Source organism: Notothenia coriiceps, unplaced genomic scaffold (assembly GCF_000735185.1).
Source record: "Notothenia coriiceps isolate Sejong01 unplaced genomic scaffold, NC01 NC01_scaffold00007517, whole genome shotgun sequence".
Classification (NCBI taxonomy): Eukaryota; Metazoa; Chordata; class Actinopteri; order Perciformes; family Nototheniidae; genus Notothenia; species Notothenia coriiceps.
Window position 1 is genome coordinate 94514 of NW_011340218.1, and position 23301 is coordinate 117814.

A 23301-nucleotide genomic window follows, 5' to 3' on the forward strand; every position below is an offset into this window, starting at 1 on the left:
TATATATATACTGTATATATAGATATATATATAAAAATAGGGACACCTTGTATTGTTTACTCTCAGTACAGCACCACTTTCCAAACAGGAAATGCACGCTAATACAACATAAAATCGCACCGACACTTATTATTGGAAAGTGGTGCTGTACTGAGAGTAAACAATACAAGGTGTCCCTATTTTNTGGAAGACAAGTCTAAGGTCGACACAGGGGAGAGTAAGGTGGTAGGTAAAACGGTTTCCATGTGTATGCCTCCCTCTTCCTGTGGACAAAACCGTTCTTTCTCTTAGTAACCAACAGTGAGGAGACTATGATAAGGGGGGGGCAAAGAATGCTCTCAAGAGGTTGTAAAGTGAGGGGGGCAGGGGTGTTTAATTCAGAGTCTTATCCCATCAGGCAGTGGGGCTCCTCTCCATTGGGTGCCTTCCCCGAAGGCTAAGCATCGTACTTCTTCCCCGTTCTGTGGATGTGGTGGAACAGCGTCATGGAGAACGCCATGCCCAGGAGCTGTGGAGGAGATGAGAAGAAGATATTGAATTTGTGTCTGCATGTATACATATAAATATATATATATATATACTGTATATATATATGTGTGTGTGTACGTTTATATATATATATGTGTATATATATGTGTCTGTGTGTGCTCTTTTTGATGTTGTTGCCATTGGCCACATTTAGTTTAGATGCACTATAAATCCTGTAGTGGAGCACAGGCACATGTTTCGTTCACTCTCTTTTTTCCCCCCTTCAAACGATAGCTCTGGAATCTTTGTGATGGAGAAAATGTAAAAACGTGCAGAAGCATTAAGTCAATGAAGTAAATTGAGATGCCACTGAATCAAAGTAGCCTGCTATCTCTTTGAAGTTTCCATTACCCCTGATACTTCTACATCAAACACAGTCACAAGGATGATCCTAAAACCATTATCTGTCAAAGTTGTAATGGCAGGGAAACGGCAGAGTAGTGTGCATAGTCTTTGCTAAAAACGCAACGTGGACTTTCTGCAAACAGAATGCACTGGGGATTCCTGCGGGATGTGATTAGCCTGGGAGAGCTGCCGATTCTCCTCCTTTAGTTTAAGTCAAAGCCTAATTCGTAGGGCTGCTTCATAGGAAATGCTACCTTAAGCCGCTGCCAATCAAACATGAAGGGCCGTATGAGGTAAACATCCAGCTTAGAGGGAGTTTGGACCAATGAAAAACAAACCCAAAATATGTGGCTCAACTGTGCAGCTCCGACATCCACAGAAGGGTTTTGCTGTCTACTTCATTCAGTCTGAGTGAGACAGCATGACATTCGCTCCTGCAGGACTCTTCAAAAGCTCCATAAACAGCCTCTGCTTAAGAATATTTAACTACCGCAAAGAGTTCTGCAATCATTGTGGATGAAGTTATACATATAAGCTTTTACCAAAGTCTGTCATATATGCTGCTGGGCTAAATCATTCATGAGCCAGGTCTCCTTGCCTCAGGCTATTATGTAACATTGCAGACATGGGCATTAGCTTTTTATGATGTTCATCTCAATCATGTCCTCCAACTTGTCTTTGGGGTTGCAAATCTGACAGCTAAAGGTCTGCTCTTTGGCTCTCCCACGTCTCACCGGTCTCAGTGTGAGGAGAGCGTGTGTTTGTGTTTGTACAGAGAGGATAAGGCATCATTCAAATTAATGTCAGCCTAGTCGGCGATGTGGGATTAAATTCTGTGTGAAGACGAAAGCCAATATTTGTCACTGTTCTGCATGTGCTTACTGTATGTGCGAATGTGTGTGTGTGTGTGTGTGTGTGTGTGTGTGTGTGTGTGTGTGTTTGCAGAATAATTAATAGACATGGAAGAGAAAGTGTCAGACAGAAAGAAGAAAGTCGGTGAGTGTGTGAGAGGAAAGTGTGAACTTCACATGAATGAATAGAGGGCTGAAGTTTGCTGATACACTGTGCATAATGTGACATTTTGCAGTCATGTACTTGAACAGAAGCTCAAGAACCATAATAAGGAATAATTGTGAGGATTATCACAAAACATAACACACATTTTACATCGAGGACATCTTGTTCTGAATGTATTACCGATTCAAGGATTAGCAAACTCAAGTGTGAGGGCAGGGAAAGTGAAGCAGGAGCACATCTTGAAAGCATGACATGAGAAAGGAAAGGCAAAGTGCAGGGGATGAATCATGGCAATAACATTAATTTAAAGTTCAGCCAGCCCAATTTTTTTAAATAAAGTTTGTGAGCTTGTATAATGCTGAAACAGTAATGCTGAAATACGAGAAGGACAAATGGAAGCAGATTGAACAAATAAATCATGTTTCCACAAAGCATGTGACTTAAGCGTCACTCAAGCAGATGAAAACATGTGTGCATAAAAGCACTTTTTATGAGTGATCAAAGATCAAAGGGTTTTCCCTTGCAACATCGTAAGGAACTCCTTTGATGACATTACGAAACTTACTTTTTACTACGTTTTCGCCTTTTGCTACATATTATATTTTCTATCCAATTTCACTGTTTTGCTTTATATTTGCTGTCCATATTGTTTAAGCTAGCATCAGTGACATAACGCTGTTAAGTCAGAGTAAAGGATGATGATGTGAGTGAATTGTATCCATGGTAAGAGAAGTACATACGTGCTGTATTATGAGAATAACTACTTTGAAAGCCTGAGGCTAAACACTTAGGCAAGGAGACAACATGATAGGCTTTATGCAGTGCTCTTAATGAAACCCCTGAGCTAAGGGCAATATTGACTTAAAGTGCACCTATCATGCCATTTTTAGGCAATAGCATAGGTCTCAGATATATAAAAAACATGTCTCTGAAGTGTTTTGCTCAAAATACCAAACAGATCACCCATTCTAGCCATGCCTCATATCCCTCTATTTCACTTCCTGTTTCAAAAGTGCTGATTTTTGGTATAAAGCTTTACAAAAAAAAAAGAATTGATAACAAAAAAAAAGGAGGGGGCTGAGCTCATACGGGAGATACTACCGGCAGATACTGCGGTGATGAAACGCCATATCATGGATTATCAAGGATTATTTCTGAAACAGTATGGAGCTCAAAGGCTTTCTCTCTTGCCGGTTACACCACAAGGTGAGTTCCTTTTCATTTCCTGCTTCTTCACACACTGTGCAGTACAGGTTAGCTCCGAGTGTTAGCGATGATAATGTAAACATGCACCGACCATATTACGTCCAAAACAGTCGGGCATTGTTTCTGATAGGGCAGTGGTTGTAAAGCCAGCCTACATTTCCGATATTACGTCATATCGGACGCAAATCTGGACCAGCTCCGTTGTAGCCCTGTTTTTAGAGATTTGGGTACGGAGGAAAAGAGAGAGGGTTATATTTTCTGACGCTGCGTGAGTTCCCCGACACACCGGGGTCACATATTTATGTATAAAAGACATAAAAAAGTGCATTTTGCATGATAGGTCCCCTTAAGGGACACACTTGATTTTTATCACGTTGATCATCTTTGGCAATAGTTAAAAGGCAGTGCAGATTTTCTGGAAATGTGGTAAAACTTACTATATTCGAATGAACAGTTGACAAGTGAGCATTAAATTACATTTGGCGTGTTGCTTTAAAGGTCGCAAGGACAGCAGGTTGAAGTCCCACAAACAAGAGAGCTTCTGTTTGTATGAGATAGAGCTGAATGTGTGAAATCTAAAAAATATAAGGCAAAATATAGCCAACAATGTAAGGTAGAAAAGATTACATGCACCTGGGGAATAAGTGTAGAACAGATGGCTTCTGTTAGAAAGGATGTGAAGACATTTACTTAAGGCGCCGCAAACTAAAGAAAAGACCCGTACGCCCATCAATGCATCCATCTATTGTGGGGTTGGAGAACATCCAGGTTTGCATTACCCTGCTAGTCATATAGACAGACAGCCTCCAGGTGGCAGTTTCTGGACCCGAACCCAAGACATAAAGATGTTTCAACTTCAACTCAAACTTCACGCCTCTCCCGGGGCTTTATTTCTCCATTTCATGAAATCACAGACAAAGAAGAGAAGGAGAGAGACTGGAGGAATATTACAGACACTGGAGTTCCTGATGGGTTCTGAAATCAGTCAGAGTCTAAGTTGTGACACAAACTGTGCACACACACTTTCTTTACACACAGAGTTGTCGCATTTGATCTAGCTAATGTCTGTACAGTTACTTTGCCAGTCTGGACCAAAAAAGCACAAAATGCAAAACACTCCAGGAGTCACATTTTTGCATACGCAAGGGGAAAGTAGACTTTGCTTTGTTCACTTACTGTAGCAGACACTTTTAGAACAAAATCTCCAAGTAAGTGGAGAATGAACTGCAAAGGCAGTGAAAAGCTCACCGTACAGGATATAAAACAGATTTTAGGACAAAAAGAGAAGTGATATCTTAGAAGGAATATCTATCACTCTTCCCTACTATGCCTTTAATCTGTGACTCTATACCTGGTCCTCCATATTCAGTATCTATGTCCTATCTTTTAATGGTTGCTCCAGCCTGCATGGCACAAAGCCAGGTATCTTTGATTCTCTCAGACAAGACCAGAATGCAGAAGACAGGGACTTTAATAGGTCAAGATGTATGGGTGCCCAGAATGCACCCTGAGCAAAGACCTCATAACTCTCAGTAGCAGATGGTGGCAAAAAAGTCCACTGGACGCACAATGTTCTCTTTTTTTCCAGACATTTGGTTACCAGACAGATAGAGACAAACACATGCAACCAGATATATAAATAAATGGAAGTGAAGCTAAGCAAAATGGAGGAGAAAATGACTACCTGCACGACCAAGATGACCATGCCTATGGTTCCCAGCATGTGCTTGTTATCATCCAGCCATTCCTCCACTTTCTCGAAACAGCCCTGAAATGGAATACATCTTGTTAAAAACAACACTCAAGAGATATGAATTTCCTGTGTGACAGAGGAATCATGTCACTTCAGATGCAGCATGTTTGGTCACCTAGAAAAACCCAACCACCTATGACCATTTTTTTCACATACAATGTATCTCTATATGAGATACAGCCTCGGATGAATGAACTACCATGTGAGGTGTTAAAACAGGAGAATTACCCATGAGGGATGACTTTTATATGCAGACTTATGGGGCATATGTGCACTTACTTAAAAAATATACGGATCTGGGTTCATTCGCAGGTCACCCACTAGCAGGGAGGTGGGGTGAAGGACTTAATGTTGGGTTCAGCTGCAAAGTGGTGCCCTTTCTGGAGTGTGGGTGCTGAGGCAGCATGTGAGTCTTAACTGTGTAGTGTGTGGCCGTCTCCTCTGGGCAGGATTACACACAGCCTCTTAGTGCTGTGCTTTCCCAGTGGGGCTGCTCAATGTCTGCCTGTTCTCATTTTGGCAATTATATTACACTTTTTAATCCCCTACTTTGGACCTGCTAACAAACCAAAAGCCAAACCAATTGGAGATTAGACATGTAATGGGGGGAGATTGGCGAACAATGTGCAAGAAGCTGAAAAAAGGGCCTGTTCTCTCATACATAAAGGAAACAAATCCGATGAGTAGAATTAAGCAATAAGACAAAAAGTATAATTCTACTTTAGAGTGTTATAAAATGTTTATGATTTTGATCATCTCTGTCAAATGGATGTGGCTGATGATTCCACTTTGTTATATCGATGGACAGATTATGACAGAATGGGCCCCTGGACGGAGACATGTACAAGGTTTCCAGACCAATTGGGCACAAAATAACTGTTAACTTTAGGTTGTTTTATGTTTCATTGAGAATAATTTGTGAGTCCTTATGGTTGTATCACATTTCTTTGTGGTTGTTTCAAGTGTCTTTGATGTCGTTTTGTGTCTTTTAGTAGTCATGAAGCATCGCTTTGTGGCCATTTTGCATCTCTTTGTAGTCATTTTGTTTCTCTCTGTACTTCTTTTTACATCTCTTTGCAGTTAGTAAGAGTCTCTTTGTAGTTGTTTAATTACTTTACGACAAGAAATGTTTACAGTCACATCAAACAGAAGCTCTGCCTCAGGGGCCCTGCGACCAGTTGGGCCCATCTGCCCAAGAAGAGTTCTTTAATAGCATCATAGTTTTATCAAGACCAAGAATGAATCTGTGTATTTTTCAAACAGTATTCAGCGTTGATCCTGGGTACATTTCTGTCTTTATTCAAGTTTAAATGTCTGAATACTATTAATCAGAGCTTATGGTAACTCACCCTGTTCCAGAACATGTTTGTGGAGTTTTGCCCACAGTTCTGGTAATGCTCCTGGCAGCAGCGGTCAGGAACCACCTTCTCCTTCAGGGCCTCGTGCCAGTCGCTGTATGCTATCACACCGCAGCACTTCCACTGTGAATGCCACACACACATGTGACACAAAATGAGTTAATGCTGTCAGTCCGTGGGGACTTCAAACTAACTTTAATGCCACAACTTCTGTAATTATTCCATTTGCTTAAGAGGACTGCAATAAAGAGCGACGCATACTTCAACAGCTAGTTTGGACTTTTAGTGCTGCATTAAAGCCAAGCCAGGAAATACATTAGCTTGAATATTTGCATTTATGTATTACCATCAGTGTTACGATTGAACATTCATGCTAATGTTTCTAATATGTAAAGCACGGTGAGTGGTCTGCCTACCTCTGCCTGGATGATGTTCCAGGCATTTCGCAGGCCGATGTTGTTCTCTGAGTTGTAGAGAGCCAGACCGTCCTTCAGATCCTGCTTGGCGTTCTCACTCACCTGGAGAAGTAAAAAACACCGACCTTAGTTAGAGACCATGGTTTGAAGGGGTTGTTTGAAGAAGTGTTAAACAAACTATGGCATCTATTATAGTTTAAGAGGAAGCAGCTTGAGTGTTTGTTACAGCGCCTTCATGTTAAATGTCACTCTCACAGATGTATACAATAGCGATGGTAGCAAAGTGCTTTTAAGTGTTTTTCAAGGATTGATGGTGGATTTGTTCTTCATGAACACGATGAAAAAGGTACAATAGCAGGGTTTGACAGTTACTAGAATGTGAAGAAAGAAAATGCCACTTAATACTAACAAATTAGTGGAAAACGACAGCAGCTCTGTGACAGGTAACTTTTTCTTGTCATCTGAAAATAACCCTGCTAAGGTGTCTCGGACTTGTGCACGACTACTTCAGTTCTGACATGTCATGTGTTGCTTCGCTAAACACACTTTGTTTCAACATGCCCTTCAGCAGCATATCATTTTCCTCTTGACTGAACAGCAACAATATGCTCAGGGTGGTGCCATGTCTGATGGAGATTAATATCTCATCGGAAGTGTTAATGAGATACAAAATCAGAGCTTTAGTTCCCCTGCAGTTCGCTCCGTCCGTGGGGATTTGCTAACTGCCAGGACAGATTGAGAGTCTCTTCAGATACTGGGTAATTACTACTGGAAAAATGACATGCGTTGCCAGAACCTTTCTGTACATCTTCAGAAGTGATATTGCAATAAAAAGAACACATTTGCTTTAATAGTTGAAGCTTAAGGCCTCAGACTGGTTAAGAATCTGGTATAATAAGAGAAGCTGTATCACGGCTGTCACAGCCCGACACAACAAGGTGTTTTCAGCTTTTCTTTCATTTCTTTACTCAGAGAGGGAGGACTGGTGTTCAACTAGACATCGCTTGGATGCTGCTCAGTATATCCTGCTATTGAAATGAATGACAGACGCAGCTTGGTAGAAGTCAGCCTATTTTTTACAACATATAAATGTTCTAGAGTTATAACGTCACTTGGCTAATTACCTGTTTAGCTCTGCACTCTGTACACGGGAGACTTTCAACACCCTTTGATCGTACAGGAAATAGATTAAGCTTCAAATGAAGCGATTCAGTAACTCAAATGCTGGAAGAAAAAACCCCTCAAAACCCTGTTCTCTCAGCTGAATGAAGAAAAGTAATTGCTGAATCAAACATAAAAGTCAAACAGATGATTTTTTGTACAGTGTAATTAAAGTTTCCCTGGCAATAAAATGCTTTAGTAACCATTAATCATGCAAAACCAATTTCAAAACATATTCAAAACCTTTGAAATAAGATTAGTTTCGTTTTAAATCACATTCTTCTTTCTCACTCAGTAACTGCGCTGATGAAGAGGAGCATCATCTGCTTATTCCTCCTCAGGCCGAAGGGCTTCCATATCTGTTCTAGAGCAAGACAATGAGATGAAGAGCAGCATCATACATCTCTGCTTCTATTCTCTATCTTCTCCTCTCCATCTAAGTGTGCATGTGTTGCTCGCTCATTACTGAATCCTTGCACTAACACAGTCACTAGAGAGCAAAGGAGAGCCCCCTTCTACGATAAAAATCATCTTCCTAGTCGCCAATACGTCTTTGAATCTCTTCTTTTTCATGTGTGGAAGTCTTTGTTACAGCCTGAAATGAAACTTAATGATCTAGATTTACCGCTAACGAGAGGCAGACAAATGACTGCAGAGCAAAGAGGGATTTGATCATGCAACACTGACCCATTTTCTCCTTGCGCAAGGAACCCATACAAACACACACATTCTTTGTTCTATTAGCCTATTTTTTCTGATGAGGAAAACTAACTTCTTGACTGAAGCTTAGGTTGCTGCTACTGGAAATACTTTACAAATAACAGATCTAAGTCCTGATAACTTTTATATGAAAGCGACCACGGGGCATGAGTTCCATTCCCTTTAGTGTGGCATATTGACGAAACCTTGAGACACGACTCATATTTCTCATTACATAGATAAGCTTGTGCTTTCCTCTGGGCAGACCAAGTCCACGCTCAGCAATACAGGACAGCACATTCATCACATACATCGTAAGTGTTCAGCTCAGGAAGGACGGTGAACACAGAGCAGTCAAAGAAAGGCAGAGAAACAGCCCACATGTGCAGGTTGACAGGGCGGAGGATTGAATGGGCTTTCTAGTCAAATTGGTCTTTTTTTTCTGTAATTTTGCACAAAAGCTGAGAACAGAGAGTGGGTGTTGGATTGTCTGATAAACACCAGCCTGCCTGTCACCTGGGACACGTTAATCATACAATACCACTAGCCAGAAATTGCCAAATGGCAAGGTATTAAAGTGGTTCTTCATCTCTATTTCTTTTAAGATTTAAGCAATACAATGATTTAAACGTTACCAAAATGTCAAAAGCATATTTTTGGGTTTTATCTCAGAGGCACAGACACATTTCCAGTGCAAAGACTCCCTACTGTCAGATTGGGCCCAGATCCAGTGACGTGTGAACACTCCGGGGAGCAGGTACACTGGGACCTGTCAGTGTGCAGACATGGATACTCCCGATTCATTACTTGAGTGCACAGCCATTACTGAGCCGAATGATTCCATTAAAAAAATTCGGAAGGATCTGATGTTTTTGCTGCCGTTTAAATGTTGAATTTGCACCTTCAATCCAATGTTCCCGTTTGTTCTCCCGACAGGAAAGGTCACGTCTGTGCAGGTGACTAATCTGCCACAGAGTAACAAGTGTAGAGACATGTTATTGTACCCTGGAGTTGGTTCTTTTGTATTTCTTTCTCATTGGTTTTGCCTCCAAGGATGACTGGCTAACAACTGGTGTCTCAGAAGGCAGTTTGTATTTCTCACAAAACAACAGGAAGCAATGCTCGTTTGCAGTAGGTGTTGTAATGTGTGTATGGAAGAGCAATTAGAGCATTGTGTGAGTTTTATTAAGTTTTACCCAACTGTTATTCATCACTTTGAGCAATTACAATCTGCAAACGATTTTACAGTGTTTAATTCCAAATGAATTAAAGTCTCAGCAGTACAATTTCACCAAAGAAACATTGTAACAAAAGACTATCCAGGAGGTGTAGTAAACATATTACCACTCAGAGAAAATAAGACTAAAGGAAACTTCTGTGAAATGAGAAAATGTTTACTTTTAGTATAATTCGTTTTAGCGTGACTACGTTCTGCCACTTTTTTGCACACTGACTGGAGCCTGCTATACAACACTGAGGGAGACCCAAGGCATAATGTATACAACATCTTGACTAACAATAAACCAAGCCCAGAAAATGTCTTAATTCAAACCTACAATATCTGTTGGTTTTTTGTTCATTTGAGGCACAACAGACATTGCTAAAGTGAAAGTGACAAAGGTTTTAAATTATTTACACATCCAGCAGATACAAAACAGCAGTATCATTTATTCTCAGACGTGTGGCTTGCCATTTGGTGCACACGTTCAGAATTCACCCTCCTGTGAGCTCTGGTTTTTAAGATAAGATAAGATAAGATGGACCTTTATTAATCCCCGTTGGGAAATTCAGGAGTTTAAGGAGCAACAGAGTGAGAGCGAACATCAGGACAGTACAGATTCACAGAAGGATAATACAATTCAAGATAAAACACAAATGATATACAGGTAAGTAACTGTTAGAACTGAATTAAATGAACATATATACTTGAGTCCAGATTGTTAACTCAATTTACATGTATGTGTTCAGATACTAGTGCAGTATTTTTGGAGTTATCTCTGTCATTTCTATATGATCCACTGTGTTCACCGGCTAGCTGCTGACTTGTTCTAGAAGGTAGCTTAGCCTAAAAATGTGTGGAATCTTTTCCATAAAAGCAACTAAGCTTTATAATCCTGCCAATGGTACAGCGGGGAATAGGCATACATCGTGTGGGTATTTACAGTAAAAAAGAGGATTGTAGTTATTCCACATTTCCACTTTGCAGGACTACTCTTTTGCCGATTTGTATTCCCTACTCTTCTCACCTTTTCTCCTCGCTTTAATCTCACATCCAGTCTTTGAACATGAATCCTTTTATGAAGTCTCAAAATGGTTAAATCTTTCTGAACAAATTGTCACTTATTTTTCTTTATTGTCAGACTACACTCTCTGTTGTGCTTATTTTCAGTGAGCTTAACAACAGTATTAAAAAAGTGTTACGTCATAACCAAACACTGAACTTCTAGTCCCAACCTTTGTTACATTATTAGCTTTTGAAGGATCAGCTCATGTGAACCCACACCAACCTTCTTTTCTACACCAAATGTGTTACATTCAATGTAATGTTTCCTCTTTCCAAGGTGATCAATGCAATTCAACTCTATTTCACAATACGTCAAGGGTCAAATGTATATTGTCAGGGCAAACTGGCTCTAATGTTCACATCCTTTGACTCTCGAGTACCCTGAGAACGGAACCTAACAATATTTTACTCTTGCTCTCATTGCTCAACTGGACAAGTGCGTTAGCTAACTGCCCGGAAAGTGTATTAAATGATGTGGAGAGAAACAGCATCACAGCCAGAGGTCCCCAACAGCACATCATTAAAAAGGATGCTTGATTCCCTCAGTTGCTCTGCAAGCCTGTGCCGGGGAGCCTGAGGCCAGGGCACTCGACAGAGCGAGGGGAAGACCTCACTACTTCTCTGTAATTGGTCTGGAAATAAATAAAGCTGGGCCAGGGAGTGAACATAATTCGTTCTGTAAACGAATGCAACACATGACTAGATATGGGTGCTGGTTTGTTGGGTTGTTATTAAGATAAATCATGGGCGACTGTGGCTCAGTGGTATAGTGCGCTGAATTTGAATCAGGGGGTAGCAAGTTCGAGTCCCACTGCAGTCAGCATGTCGTTGTGTCCCTGGGCAAGACACTTCACCCCAAATTGCTCGTGTGGGGATTTGGATAAAAGCGTCGAACAAGTGACATGTAATGTAATGTAATGGGTGTAGGATAGCCTTCCCTGCTCTCTAAACTATGCCCTTTTCACACATGCAATACGATTCTGAAATCATCTAAACATGACCTTACAGAGGAGCTATTTGTGAGAATGCACATTTTAGGATAATTTGGAATGGCCATAAAACAGACCTTACCCTGCCAGCTCCATTGTAGTGTAATGATAGAGCCAATGTGTGAATAACGCCGGTCATTGTATGAAGAGGTAGCAAGCAAATGGGCCTATTCGTGACAACGCTGTTGTTGTTAAACCAGGAGTAAACAAAAGTTGAAAGGAAGGGTTATTTACACTAAGATGCTAAGAGAAATGACGACACGATTTTGGAGCGTCTTTCTGTAGGGTAATGTAATGTGACCCTTCCTGCATTCTGCACAATCTACCTAAACCAAATGTAGAATTTCCAGTAAGTGAGACGGCTTCTAAGAAGGGCAATCTACTGTTGTTCGATACATGTATGATGGAAGAAACGTGGGACAAAGTGCTGATTCTCTGGATATTGCTAGGAGATTATACAAAACAACTGTCTCTAGTGACCTTTGTAATCAACCTTAATTCCTGCTCCATGACTTTCTCTTGACTCTGGCTTAAATTACAGGAAAAATGCAGGGACACCTCACCTTTGCCACATTTGCCCTCCCTTGTGTTCTTCCTCTTTCCTCTAACACCCTACACATTTATCTTCTTTTCCTTCCCTGCCATAGATATCTCACCTCCCTTTTTTTCTCACCTGTATCAACCTCCACCTCTGCATTTTCCCCTTCTCCCTAGCCCCTAGCACATAGTGCTTCCCATTTGTGCTTACCAGTTTCTGCTTTCTAATTCTGAGCTAGAAAACCGGTGTTCAGCTAGGCGTGTTTGGCCGGCAGAGGCAGTAACAATGAGGTCACTGCATTTAAGACGGATGGTTGTAATCTGGTTTGTGGCCCAGCCATCTGCTGTAGTCAGCTGCTTGCTAACTGCAGGGCCTGTCTTTATTATACCACGGCCTCTACATGGCATTTAATCAGAGAGCTTAACACCACTGGGCTTTGGATGGAAAGAGGGGCTACCTACACATACCTGGAGGCAAGACTGCCGGGCTGAAAGAGAAGAGAGCGAAATTCTCCATTAAGAAGAAAGAGCAGAAGCTCTTAAGTAGGATTAAACTGGTGGAAATGCAGAAATAAGGAGAGGAAGAAAGTGTGACTAAATGAAAGCTGCGGAAAAATGTGTTCCACAGGAAAAACCAGATACTATATGTTTGTTTCTTTCCCACATCTCGTCGACAGCTTGTCACCCGGAAGGATCACAGTTTTTCATGATTTTAAGATGACCCATTTGAAAGACTAAAATATCTGTTTTACGCGCCGAAACACATTCAAAAGCTGCCAAATACTTTGTGTCTTCCAGACTTGTTAATAAATGCCTTGTGATTAGAAGATCAAACAGGAGAAGTGAATTAGTGATTCCTCTGATCACAGCCTGTAGCATAGGATGAGGAGAGCCTCACACAGCATACTATATCTCACTGGGGAGAGGCAAGTCAAGAGGAAGGGAAAAAAAACACGGCAATGTCTGAAGGCCTTGCGTGACAGACACATACTGTCCTTCAACCAATCTTGACATTCCTGACATATAATGCAGTCTGAAAACACTGACATACAATTCCCTGAAATGTGCAGGATGTCTTATATGGAGGCCGTGTAAAGACGCCATCTCCAATAAGATATACAGTAATTTGCTTCTATTACTTTTCTTTTCAATGACATTGGAAGACCAATAAAGGGAAATATATTTGGATTGCGATGGTGGTTTCACATCCCATTAAGTCTAAGCCAGGATAAACACTGTCATTTGGCAACATGAGGGAAACATAAAATATGGTTGCAATTCACTGGTGTGAATGAGGCAGTTCTACCCGACTAATGCCCTCCCCCGTACTAATGCACACTCATTTGATTTGACATTAAATAAATTCTCAGCCCACTTGGCTATCTTTTCCAAACTTCAGAGGCAGTGGAAAAGCGCTGCTGTGAAGTCAAGGGTGTCTCCATTTAAATTCCACATCAGGTTTTGGAGTTTATTTTTTTTCAAAGTTAAGCCTGTAATATTTTGGAGATAAGGCAACAGACATTATTTACTCCTGACAGGGTTTGCCTCCGAGACCTAAATCTGAGAATGGATTGTCTGCTAAATGAATTCCTTTATCTGCCTGAGAGACTAAGTTTGAGCAATAACCTCAGAACAAATGAGCGAGAATTAGCTCGCGCCCCACGGGCCGGGCAGCATCAAGATAATGTAAATAGACGGATCTATCTACGACGTGTCCTTGAAAACAGATAAAAGTCTTGAGTCCTATTCCCGCACAAGACATTTGTCATGTTACGATTTAAACATTTGTCTATGTGATGACACATGGAGAAGAGTCTGTTTGTTGAAAGTCTCTACAGCTTTACATATCGTCATCTGTTTTAACCAGACAGACATTCACCTGACTCAAGCCCATGTGGGGGTCATGGGAAATGTGGTTGGGGCCAATTACAGGGAGCCAACTGGTGGGATTTGGCTGTATTTTATGGCCTAACCTTTGACTGCAGGATTAGTGGCTGAGTGAAGATATTCAGCCTCCTGCATGAGAAACAACCACAGAAAACAGAGTGAACTGAGATACCCGGAAGCAACCGGAGAAGAGAGTTTATCACACTAACACCTTATTACTTTGTGTAGCTTTTGTGCGTCTGTTCGCTTTAAGACATGAATGTACGCCTGACAGCTGATGCATTGCATGTACTGTACACCTTAGGGATAAGCTGTAGAAATAGGCTGGTAGGCATAAAGAAAATGTTACAGAGTGAAGAGCAACAATACCATACATTAGCTTTAACATCCATAACATGGTAAGCCAAATGAACTTACCTTATCTGAGTACACGAAGAACAGGATGAGCAGTATCAGCTCTGCCAGGAGGATTATCAGCAGGACAATGAAGAACTGTCAGACAGAGAGAGGGGAAGGGGGGCTTGATTTAACATTGCTCTGACAGTAGTGTTGATCTACCTACTAATGCTGATACAAACATGTTGAATATTGTATCCGAGAGTCATGTGCATTTTTCAAAAGTCTCTGCTTGTGTGATTCAAAGAGCTTTTTATTGATACTCTCACGTCAAATAAAGTCAATTTAGGGTAAAGGAATAGTTCTAAAATATGCATAATGCTCTCTCAAGAGTTAGATGATACTCATGTATGGTTAACATGAAACGATGTTAGCGTAGTTTAGCTAGCTAGCTAGCTAGTTTGACTTAGTCCAAGGGTAAAAAAATGGGCCTATCAGCACCACTACATTTCACTAATTAATACTATATATCTTATCTGCTAAATATATACAAATTGCAAAAAAGACACGTCATTTTATGGGGTTAATTTGCTAGACTTGAGTCTCTGTTGGTTGCATGATAATCTAATTGACAATAAAACTCCAGGATATTTTCACGCTGCCAAAAAAAAGCCTTCCACTTAAACAAACAAGATGTAATGTTTTAATAAGTGAGCTCCTGGGGTGCTGCTACCAGTTCCTGTGTTTGCGGTAAACTAATCCAACTGACTACCAGCGGCAAGAAAGAAAATGAACATATTTTCAATATTTTAAACTACAGCAAATGTTCAGCTAGTGTGCAGGGAATGTGTGATTGTAAAACAAAGTGTTTAAAGTAGATAATGAAAGACAGAAAATAGAGATTAAGAAAAAGGTGGGAAGAAAAAAGGGGAATCTACTGTAAGTGCTGGAGGGCATGTGAACGTGTGAGAGGAAGGAAATAAGGCTTAATAAACCCCCCAAGATTCTCTCCCAACACAGCCTTGCATCTCATCTACTGTTGTCCTCACCCTACTTGACTCCACTTCAGCTCAATATTTACCAAGCTCTTTTGCACAGCATGGGATGAGGCTGTGCACAAACCCAGATTCTGGAAAACCCATTTATTACAAACCCATTTAGAAAGAAGCGCTTAGACTATTATTTGTGTCAAGGCCCAAATGAACAACAGTTTAGTCAACCATCTGGGTTGCCAGTTCAGCGTATTGCTGTTATCACTTCACAGTTGGTTTGTCACATTCTACTGGTGCTGAAAGGGACAGCTTCTGTACACTAAATTGGTGGTGCTTTGATGGCATAAAGTGAGAAGGTGTCTGTATTTATTCACACACAGCTTTGTGTGTATGTTCTAATTTGCTAGCAATTCACACTTTGAGGTTTTAAAGAGCTTCAGTCAGATATTTTAGTGTTCTCTCTCCCACTTTTTTTTGCGCTACAATTTGTATCAGTAAACACTTTTTGGCAGCGAAAAAGAGAGACTGAAAATGTACCGCAAAGGATGTCTAGCCTTTGAATATTGCTAATCCAGAGAGAGTTGTCCGCAGAGTATCTTCAGAGATAATGTTTCAAGGTAAATGCTCAGATCTGTTTGCTGCGGGAGATCTAAACCCACTCTGATGTTTCTATATATCCTGCACTCCCCCACCACACACACCCAAGGGTGTATTGAGCGGGACAGATGGACTGGGGATAAAAAACAACAATGACATGCATACACCTTTGTATTAAAGAATTATCAAGGCTAAATGTGAAAAGCTGACATACAGATGTCGAAAGAGACTTAATGAGAAGCATAAAAACATTTTCCATTAAGCTGCTATTTTTTATATTATATGCTATTCTGCTCTCTTCCTCTCGCTGCTTCACACCTGTTAGGCAGGTGGAGGAAGCCATGTCGAACACTCAGGATTCGATGGAGCTTTTGACTGATGCCGGAGCTTCAAGGGATTGAGCGGTTTGTGATGTTAAGTACCAAGAGCCCCAACTCCACTTCTCATAAAAGTTTCCCTTTCTTTCTTTTTTCGCAGTGCTAACTTCATTCTATTGGTTGAACTTTTATAATGAACTTGCTCAAGATAAAACACCTGTACAACTATGCGACAAAAGTGCAATGAGGAGACTTTGTAAGGAATAATAGAACATCCCCAATATTGAGCTCAGAAGTATCAAGAGCTTTCAGCGCGCTTTGTACATTTGGTAATTCAACCTTGTGGTGACACAAAAGGCCTCTTGACTGACAGCTTTCTCTGGGATGTGTCCAGAGTCATTGGAATGACACAAATGCGTTGGTGTTCATTTGCAGAATGGGAGATTCACACTGCTCTTTAATTGTCCATGAGAGTCCCTGAGGTTTGACACAATGCAGACTGAACCCGTCCTGTCAGTCGCCTACCTACGCCGGAAGACAAACACAGATACACCGCTGAGTTCTCTCTGGCCTGTGACCAGTGTGGGTGGGTGTGTAGACACATATGTGAGAGGCTGTCTCCACAAGACATTTCAGTCAATATTTGCTTGGGGAATGTGAAAATATTCAAAGGAGGAGAGAAACAGTCAGAGAGGAGTCGCAGTGTGTGAATGTATTTATAAGAAGAAAGCAATCTGAGGGTGTCTTATTTATAATGGGACATTGCGTAGGTATGTAAATTAAACTCACGCTCAGAAGCAGGCACTTGTTCTCCTTGATGGCACCCAGGCAGCCGAGAAAGCCCGTTACCATGACGATGGCTCCGATGGCGATGACCATATTGGCAGCGGACAGTGAGGGGAATGAGGGCGAGAAGGTGGCGAAGCTGCCCTGCGACACAGAGAGCCAGATGCCCACGCCCAGCAGCCCGCAGCCACATAACTGAAAGGCAAGAGATAAGAAAGAGTTAGGACACCAACAGCAGATTTTCATGGTTAGCTTCAGGAGTGATTATTACGAACAAGTACAATTTAAAGATCGCCCCTTCAAGATTTGCTTATAATGACAGACCTTTTAGAAAAATTACAGTAGCGTTGGGGTAGGTTATCTCTTAATAAAAACAAAAAAAGCCCAGTGCAACAGGCGCTATTGCCCATATAGTCACAAAAACACGAAAATCAAAAAGGTTTACACCAATTAAGACTATGATAAGCAAATAACAGCCCTGCAGGAGATTAGCAAAAATTGGACTCGGGCCGTGCTTATTCTGCATGTGGGAGCTGATAACGCTGAACCCAGAACAAACATAGATGTAATTACTGCCACCTTCAAACATTTAAAAACGTTCCCAAAACGACGTGCAGTAGATTTGAGGTTCATCTAGAGCAGGGGTTTTCAAACTTTTTCTTTCAGGCACCCCCTTTGGAGAAAAAAAAAGTTGGCCCCCCCCCAACACAAATAGTCACGTAATGGGCCAAGTTAACATTTATTAAAATACATCAATATGAACGTGAGCATTCCTTTGCTAGAACAGTGATAATAAAACAATGCTCCATAAGTCTGTGTGCTAAAAAACAAAAACATAATACAAATGTGCAATCCCTTTGCTAGAACAATAAGTTATAATACTTTGCCACTTTGCAATATGTGCAAACAAATGAAAAGAAAGAAAATGCTGATATTTGGCAAAAAAACTGTGTCTTCTTATTACAGCATTAGTGGCTGCAATGAGCCTGTTTTGCACTGCACATTTCTTCAAAACGGGGTTGCAGGCTCAGTGGCGGCACCAGAGATTTATTTTGGGGTGCTGTGGGGTAGCTTGACGTTTCATAGAGGGTGCTCAAACATTTAGGGTTTCCCATGAATGTACCGGTCGCTACAGTGGAATGTTCTACTGCAACATTCCCCACGCACATACACCGTGTACCCACGACTGTTACAATGATCAGCTCACGGCATATAGGTGTAAGCAGAGGTAAAGTGCTATTTTATAGGCGGTGTGTGGACCTCACATAGGGGGGCATGCTCCCCCAGGAAGAGTTGTTTTTTAAATATTGAAGTTGAAAGCATCAATCTGGTGCACTTTGAGAGCAAAATGAAGAGATCTATGATACATCTCTCAACACCCATTTGAAACAGAACTGTAAACAGATTTATTATTTCTTACAAATTACATTTTTGCCGGGGCCTAACAGAATGAAATACCCAAAGAAATCTCGAATGAGGTAAAATATGGCACGGCACCATGGTAAATCATCGCAGCGTCACCCTTTCTACCTTTCTATTCCCACTGCTCCCCTTTTCTTTCTCATCTTCGCACCACAGAACACTTGCCTGTCAGCAATATGTGCAAAACCTGCCGTGCATGCAAATAAACACACACCAAAGCACACACTAACGTGTGCACACACAGTCATCAGCAGTTAGGAGTTATGAATACATCCCTGCTTCCTTTTGTTCTTTCACAACAAATGAATGAATCGACCACACACAGCGCTCATGATCAAAATCGGACAACATGTAACTGATGAATAGCACAACAAACATTGAGATGTGCTGCAGCACTTTCACAACAAGTGATAGCACAATTCTGCTGATCAGCTGTGTCACATTGCAGGCAAACTAAATGACTAAATGGCACATTACAAGTCCACCAAACTCAAAAGTGGCTCTCAGAGATGTCTGGGGATGATGTGGAAGGCAAACATTGGGGTTTTAAATGCAAGCCTGACAAGGTGGTGGGGGATGCATCAGGTCTAATGAGTCCTATAGGATCTGTAGGTACATAAACTGAGTTGAGAGCAACCCCATCTCCAGTGTCAGAGGAGTGCAGTGACTTTCTAAATAACCCATGACCTTTGTGCAGCTGACCTCCATGACGGACATTGTTTCAGTAGGTGTACCTCAGGGATTATGCTTTCCCTGAAAATAACAAATCTTCTGACACTTTCCCAGGTATCTTAAAAGAATTACTGTTTTGTACTGTTTGTAGTATAACTTTAGCTACAGTCAAAACATTAGTTATATATTTCAAGCAACGCACAAGGACACAATATGAAGTAACCTGAAGGTAGTGAACTTCACTGCATTAGTGTTTATTATTGGCATTCATATTTATTAAGGCAAACAATTGCATTTATGTTAATCAACTTTAGAATTAACATAATATAAACTTTAACTTTGCATTTAACTTCCCTATACTGTAGCTGCAGGGAATTTGAAATGCCAAGTTCATTGTCTGTGATTTGCTTGCTGAGAACAGCTTCATTGAAGTGATATTTAACACCTTTTCATTTAATAAAGAAACCGAATTCATGAAATGTGTCTTTCTTTTAAATTTAGAATGACATTTTCTGCTACCATTTAGTTTGAATTGTTAGACTAACAAAGTAGGTAACTGTTTTGCTGCTGAGTTTTGCATCCCTGCAAAACTTTGTGAAGTGCATCCACTCAAAGAACCACATTTACATACAGTATGTCTATAGTTATACTTATATTTTTAAAGAATACCACCCTAGAACATTACTCGTTTTTTTATGTGTGTCTAATATTACATTTCACAAAAAATTGAATGAATACACATGCTCTCCTGAAGGCACTGAGATGACAAGCTGCAATTAAAAGTGAGGACACGGAGAGAAAAATAATCAAGGCTGCATGTGCATAGATGACTCAGGGTAGATAAAAGGTGCTCAAACTCTAGCACTGATAGACAATGCTGCGGGTGTGATCTTGTGAATGATTGAAGTAGGCGCTCTAACAAACAAAGTCTGAGTGCTGCTGTCAAGGTCGAAGGCAAGGGGGGCAGCAAATAAGCCCGCCCTGCAGAATCTGAGAGAAGGACACTCGTTTAGTCACATATATATGACAGTAAAGTTGCATTGGATTCATCACCCAGAACGTAAGAGTGGTCTGACCACTCGTGAGAGGGGGAGAGAAAGAGAGGAGCAGCAGTGTTGTACGACATTCAATCATCTATAGTCTAAATAATTCAGAGGCGACTGTATTAGCTGGGAAGCACCCGATGGCCCTTTTGTGCAACCCTAATTAAAAAAAGGAGAATGAATACGTCAATTGAAAAAGCTGGTAAAGGTCATGTCCCTATAGTGCAGCTAATATACATAAGGCCAGATTATGTAAAGCGTGAGGAATGGTTCAGTGGAAGCAGGGGAGGAATAGAACTATGGCAATAGTTTAAGAGGCCAGATAGAGTAGGACTTAATGCTCGCGAGGGGAACACAAGGTGGTTTAAGAGTCCAGGTAGGGAGTTATAGAGCGCTTTCGCTTAATTGTGTTTAATGCCCAGTAAAGGGAGCTTGTCCAAGTGTGTCGTGCTCTTAAGTGACCGTGAAACCCCCCAGCCCCTGCTCAATCTGTCTGATCTGAGGCCACGAGCAGTAATCTCTGCCCTGCTTCTACTAACACTACGACAACAACAACAACATTAGACCTTTGTGAAGGGGTCACAGAAAATACCTCCAGTATAAGCTCTTATCTCTTTCATTGTCTGACCTTGGATCGTGCGACTTGGGCTTGACCCCCAGCCTTTACACTGAGCTTTTTATCTACTTCTAATTGTGGGGCCGCCATGTTTTGATATCCCATCTGCAGGGAAGGATCAAGGAATCCCCAAATAGCAGCAAGGCTTGTAAACAGTCACGGAGAAGGCTTACTATTAAGGCAGTCATTGCTAATACATCAATCAGACATGTAAAGTACATGCTGCAGGGGTACGATTAACTGAGTGGGTGGAAAAAGGAACTGGAAAAAGGGACATGGATATACCAAAATAGCAGTTTATGCATCATGTTTCAATTCACTGGTGGTGTGAACGATGTGACGCAAGTCAATGCAAAAACTGGTGCAATTACTTTTCTGATCTGACAATAGTGCTCGCACCCAGTATCTGCTTTCTAGTCACTCCAATCCCCAAGTTCTACTAACCTTACTGCTGCTTGCATAACATTATTTGTTGTCGATGCAACTACAGTAGACCCAGTGTGATTCTACGCGGCAATTAATAAATCTGTGCAGCTTGCACGGTTGCTCTGGGCTATTACTCAGCTTTTACAATCCATGTACTGTATGCAACTTAGTAGAGCAGAGACCTATCATTACAAAACTGAGGTTGACAAATGACAGGTAGCCAGGTTCACTTCCATTCAAATTTGAAAAGGCTTGAGTGAGGGTCCTTTTTTCAGCTTTAGAATTTCAAATATGTATTCCTGGAAGAAGCTATTCAAACAAAGTGTCTGTTTTATCTGGTTAAAATCCCAATGCATTCATGAGGCGCAAAGATGTTTGAGGATGATAGGAACATATCTTTCAGCCGTGATAATGAAACACGAATTGCAGTGTGGAGCACAGAACCTGCTGAAAAAAAGTGAACAGCACCTCAGACAGAAGGGAGGTAAGATGGGCCTGTAGAAATCTACTTGATGCGGCTTTTTGGTTTTCAATAAAAACGAGTAAGAAAGAACTGCGAGACTGTCTGACTTTTCGTAGGCGTAAAATATTTTGAGAGCACCTCCAGGACTGGACACATTTAGGTCGGTTTTCGGAATGTGAACTGTGGAAAAAGCGACCAAAGGAGACAGAATTTAAGAAGGAAAGAAGAGCAACATTGACCTTCTGGTGGAGGAAATTGAAAGACATGAGGTGTGACACTATTCCGTGCTGTGTGTGGCCCTTTAACAAGCTCAGGGGGAAAATAATACTGTTAGAATCAACTGTTAAGGACATTTTCAAACAGGAAGAAAAGGTGAAGGGGGTCAAACCATAAGACGTTCGAAAAAGGGATAGAAAGTATCAAAGCCAGAAAGATTGGATGCACACGTGAGACGTGTGCAGGAGAAAGAGGGTTCGGGTTAAGAGGGGGAGATGAAGACTGAAATCGTGGCTGACCCTTTATCCGAATGGCTGGCTCCGAGAATGATCAGTTGCTGCGGTAACTGGCTAAGTGACACGGAGCCTCTCGACACGGGACCCCTCTTCAATCTCACCCAGAGGAAGGGGGCCCGAGAGCGGGGTATACAGTGTGTGTGTGTGTGTGTGTGTAGCAGTGGGATGATATTGACCTTCACACCCTGAACACTCGGAGAGGTCACAGTCCTGTCATGAAGAATGACAGCTTTTGTCAAATTACTACTGTGGCTGCTCTCATCACAAGAGCTCAATGGTTCTGTGAATGAGTTTTAAAGTTTGATAGAGTGAGTGAGTGAATGTGTGTGTGTGTGTGTGTGTGTGTGTGTGTGTGTGTGTGTGTGTGTGTGTGTGTGTGTGTGTGTGTGTGGTGGATGTGAGCGCAGTGGGCGCCCATGTGTGTTGGAGTCTCCTTCTTCAGTTAACTGAACAACCTGGTGGCGGGTGCATGTGAAAAGCATGTTTTCTATTAAATGTACACCATATATCATAGCCTTAAAATGTAAAAAAGGAAACTACCCTTGGATTTTTACATTTCCTAAGGTCCTCCAAATAATTGGTTCCCACTGATTAAGTAATGAAAGCAACACATTCTTAGCCTAAAATAATGAAAATTGATAACAAATAATTTGGTGTTACATGTCTCATTTAACATTTTGTCAAAAATGAATGGTTTGCACGTACATCCTGCAAAAAGCATAAAGTTCTGCTCTCATCAGCACATGAATGACTCTGAAACTTTGACTGAATTGCAGGCTCGTACATGGATCAGAGAGGAGACGAATAAAAGTGACAAGTATCGTTGTAAAGCTGTTAATACTTCAACATGTCTGGCATGGACCCCACATTTTTCCCAATAGTGGAAACACTTGTGCAATAAATAACATGTTTTCAAGTTTTTGTAAAATAAATAATCAA

The 23301-nt window shown here is 41.2% G+C and overlaps 1 protein-coding gene across 1 annotated transcript; it reads right to left on the bottom strand.

Moving 5' to 3' along the window:
* Nucleotides 1-324: 324 nt before the first annotated feature.
* On the bottom strand, nucleotides 325-17454 carry tspan9a (tetraspanin 9a). Its single transcript, XM_010769568.1, has 6 exons — nucleotides 17212-17454; nucleotides 14598-14672; nucleotides 6624-6725; nucleotides 6199-6330; nucleotides 4781-4864; nucleotides 325-508 (listed from the first exon to the last, which is right to left on the bottom strand). Exons 1-6 carry the CDS (start codon nucleotides 17452-17454, stop codon nucleotides 437-439), a joined length of 708 nt encoding a protein of 235 aa, XP_010767870.1. The 3' UTR covers nucleotides 325-436.
* Nucleotides 17455-23301: the final 5847 nt, after the last annotated feature.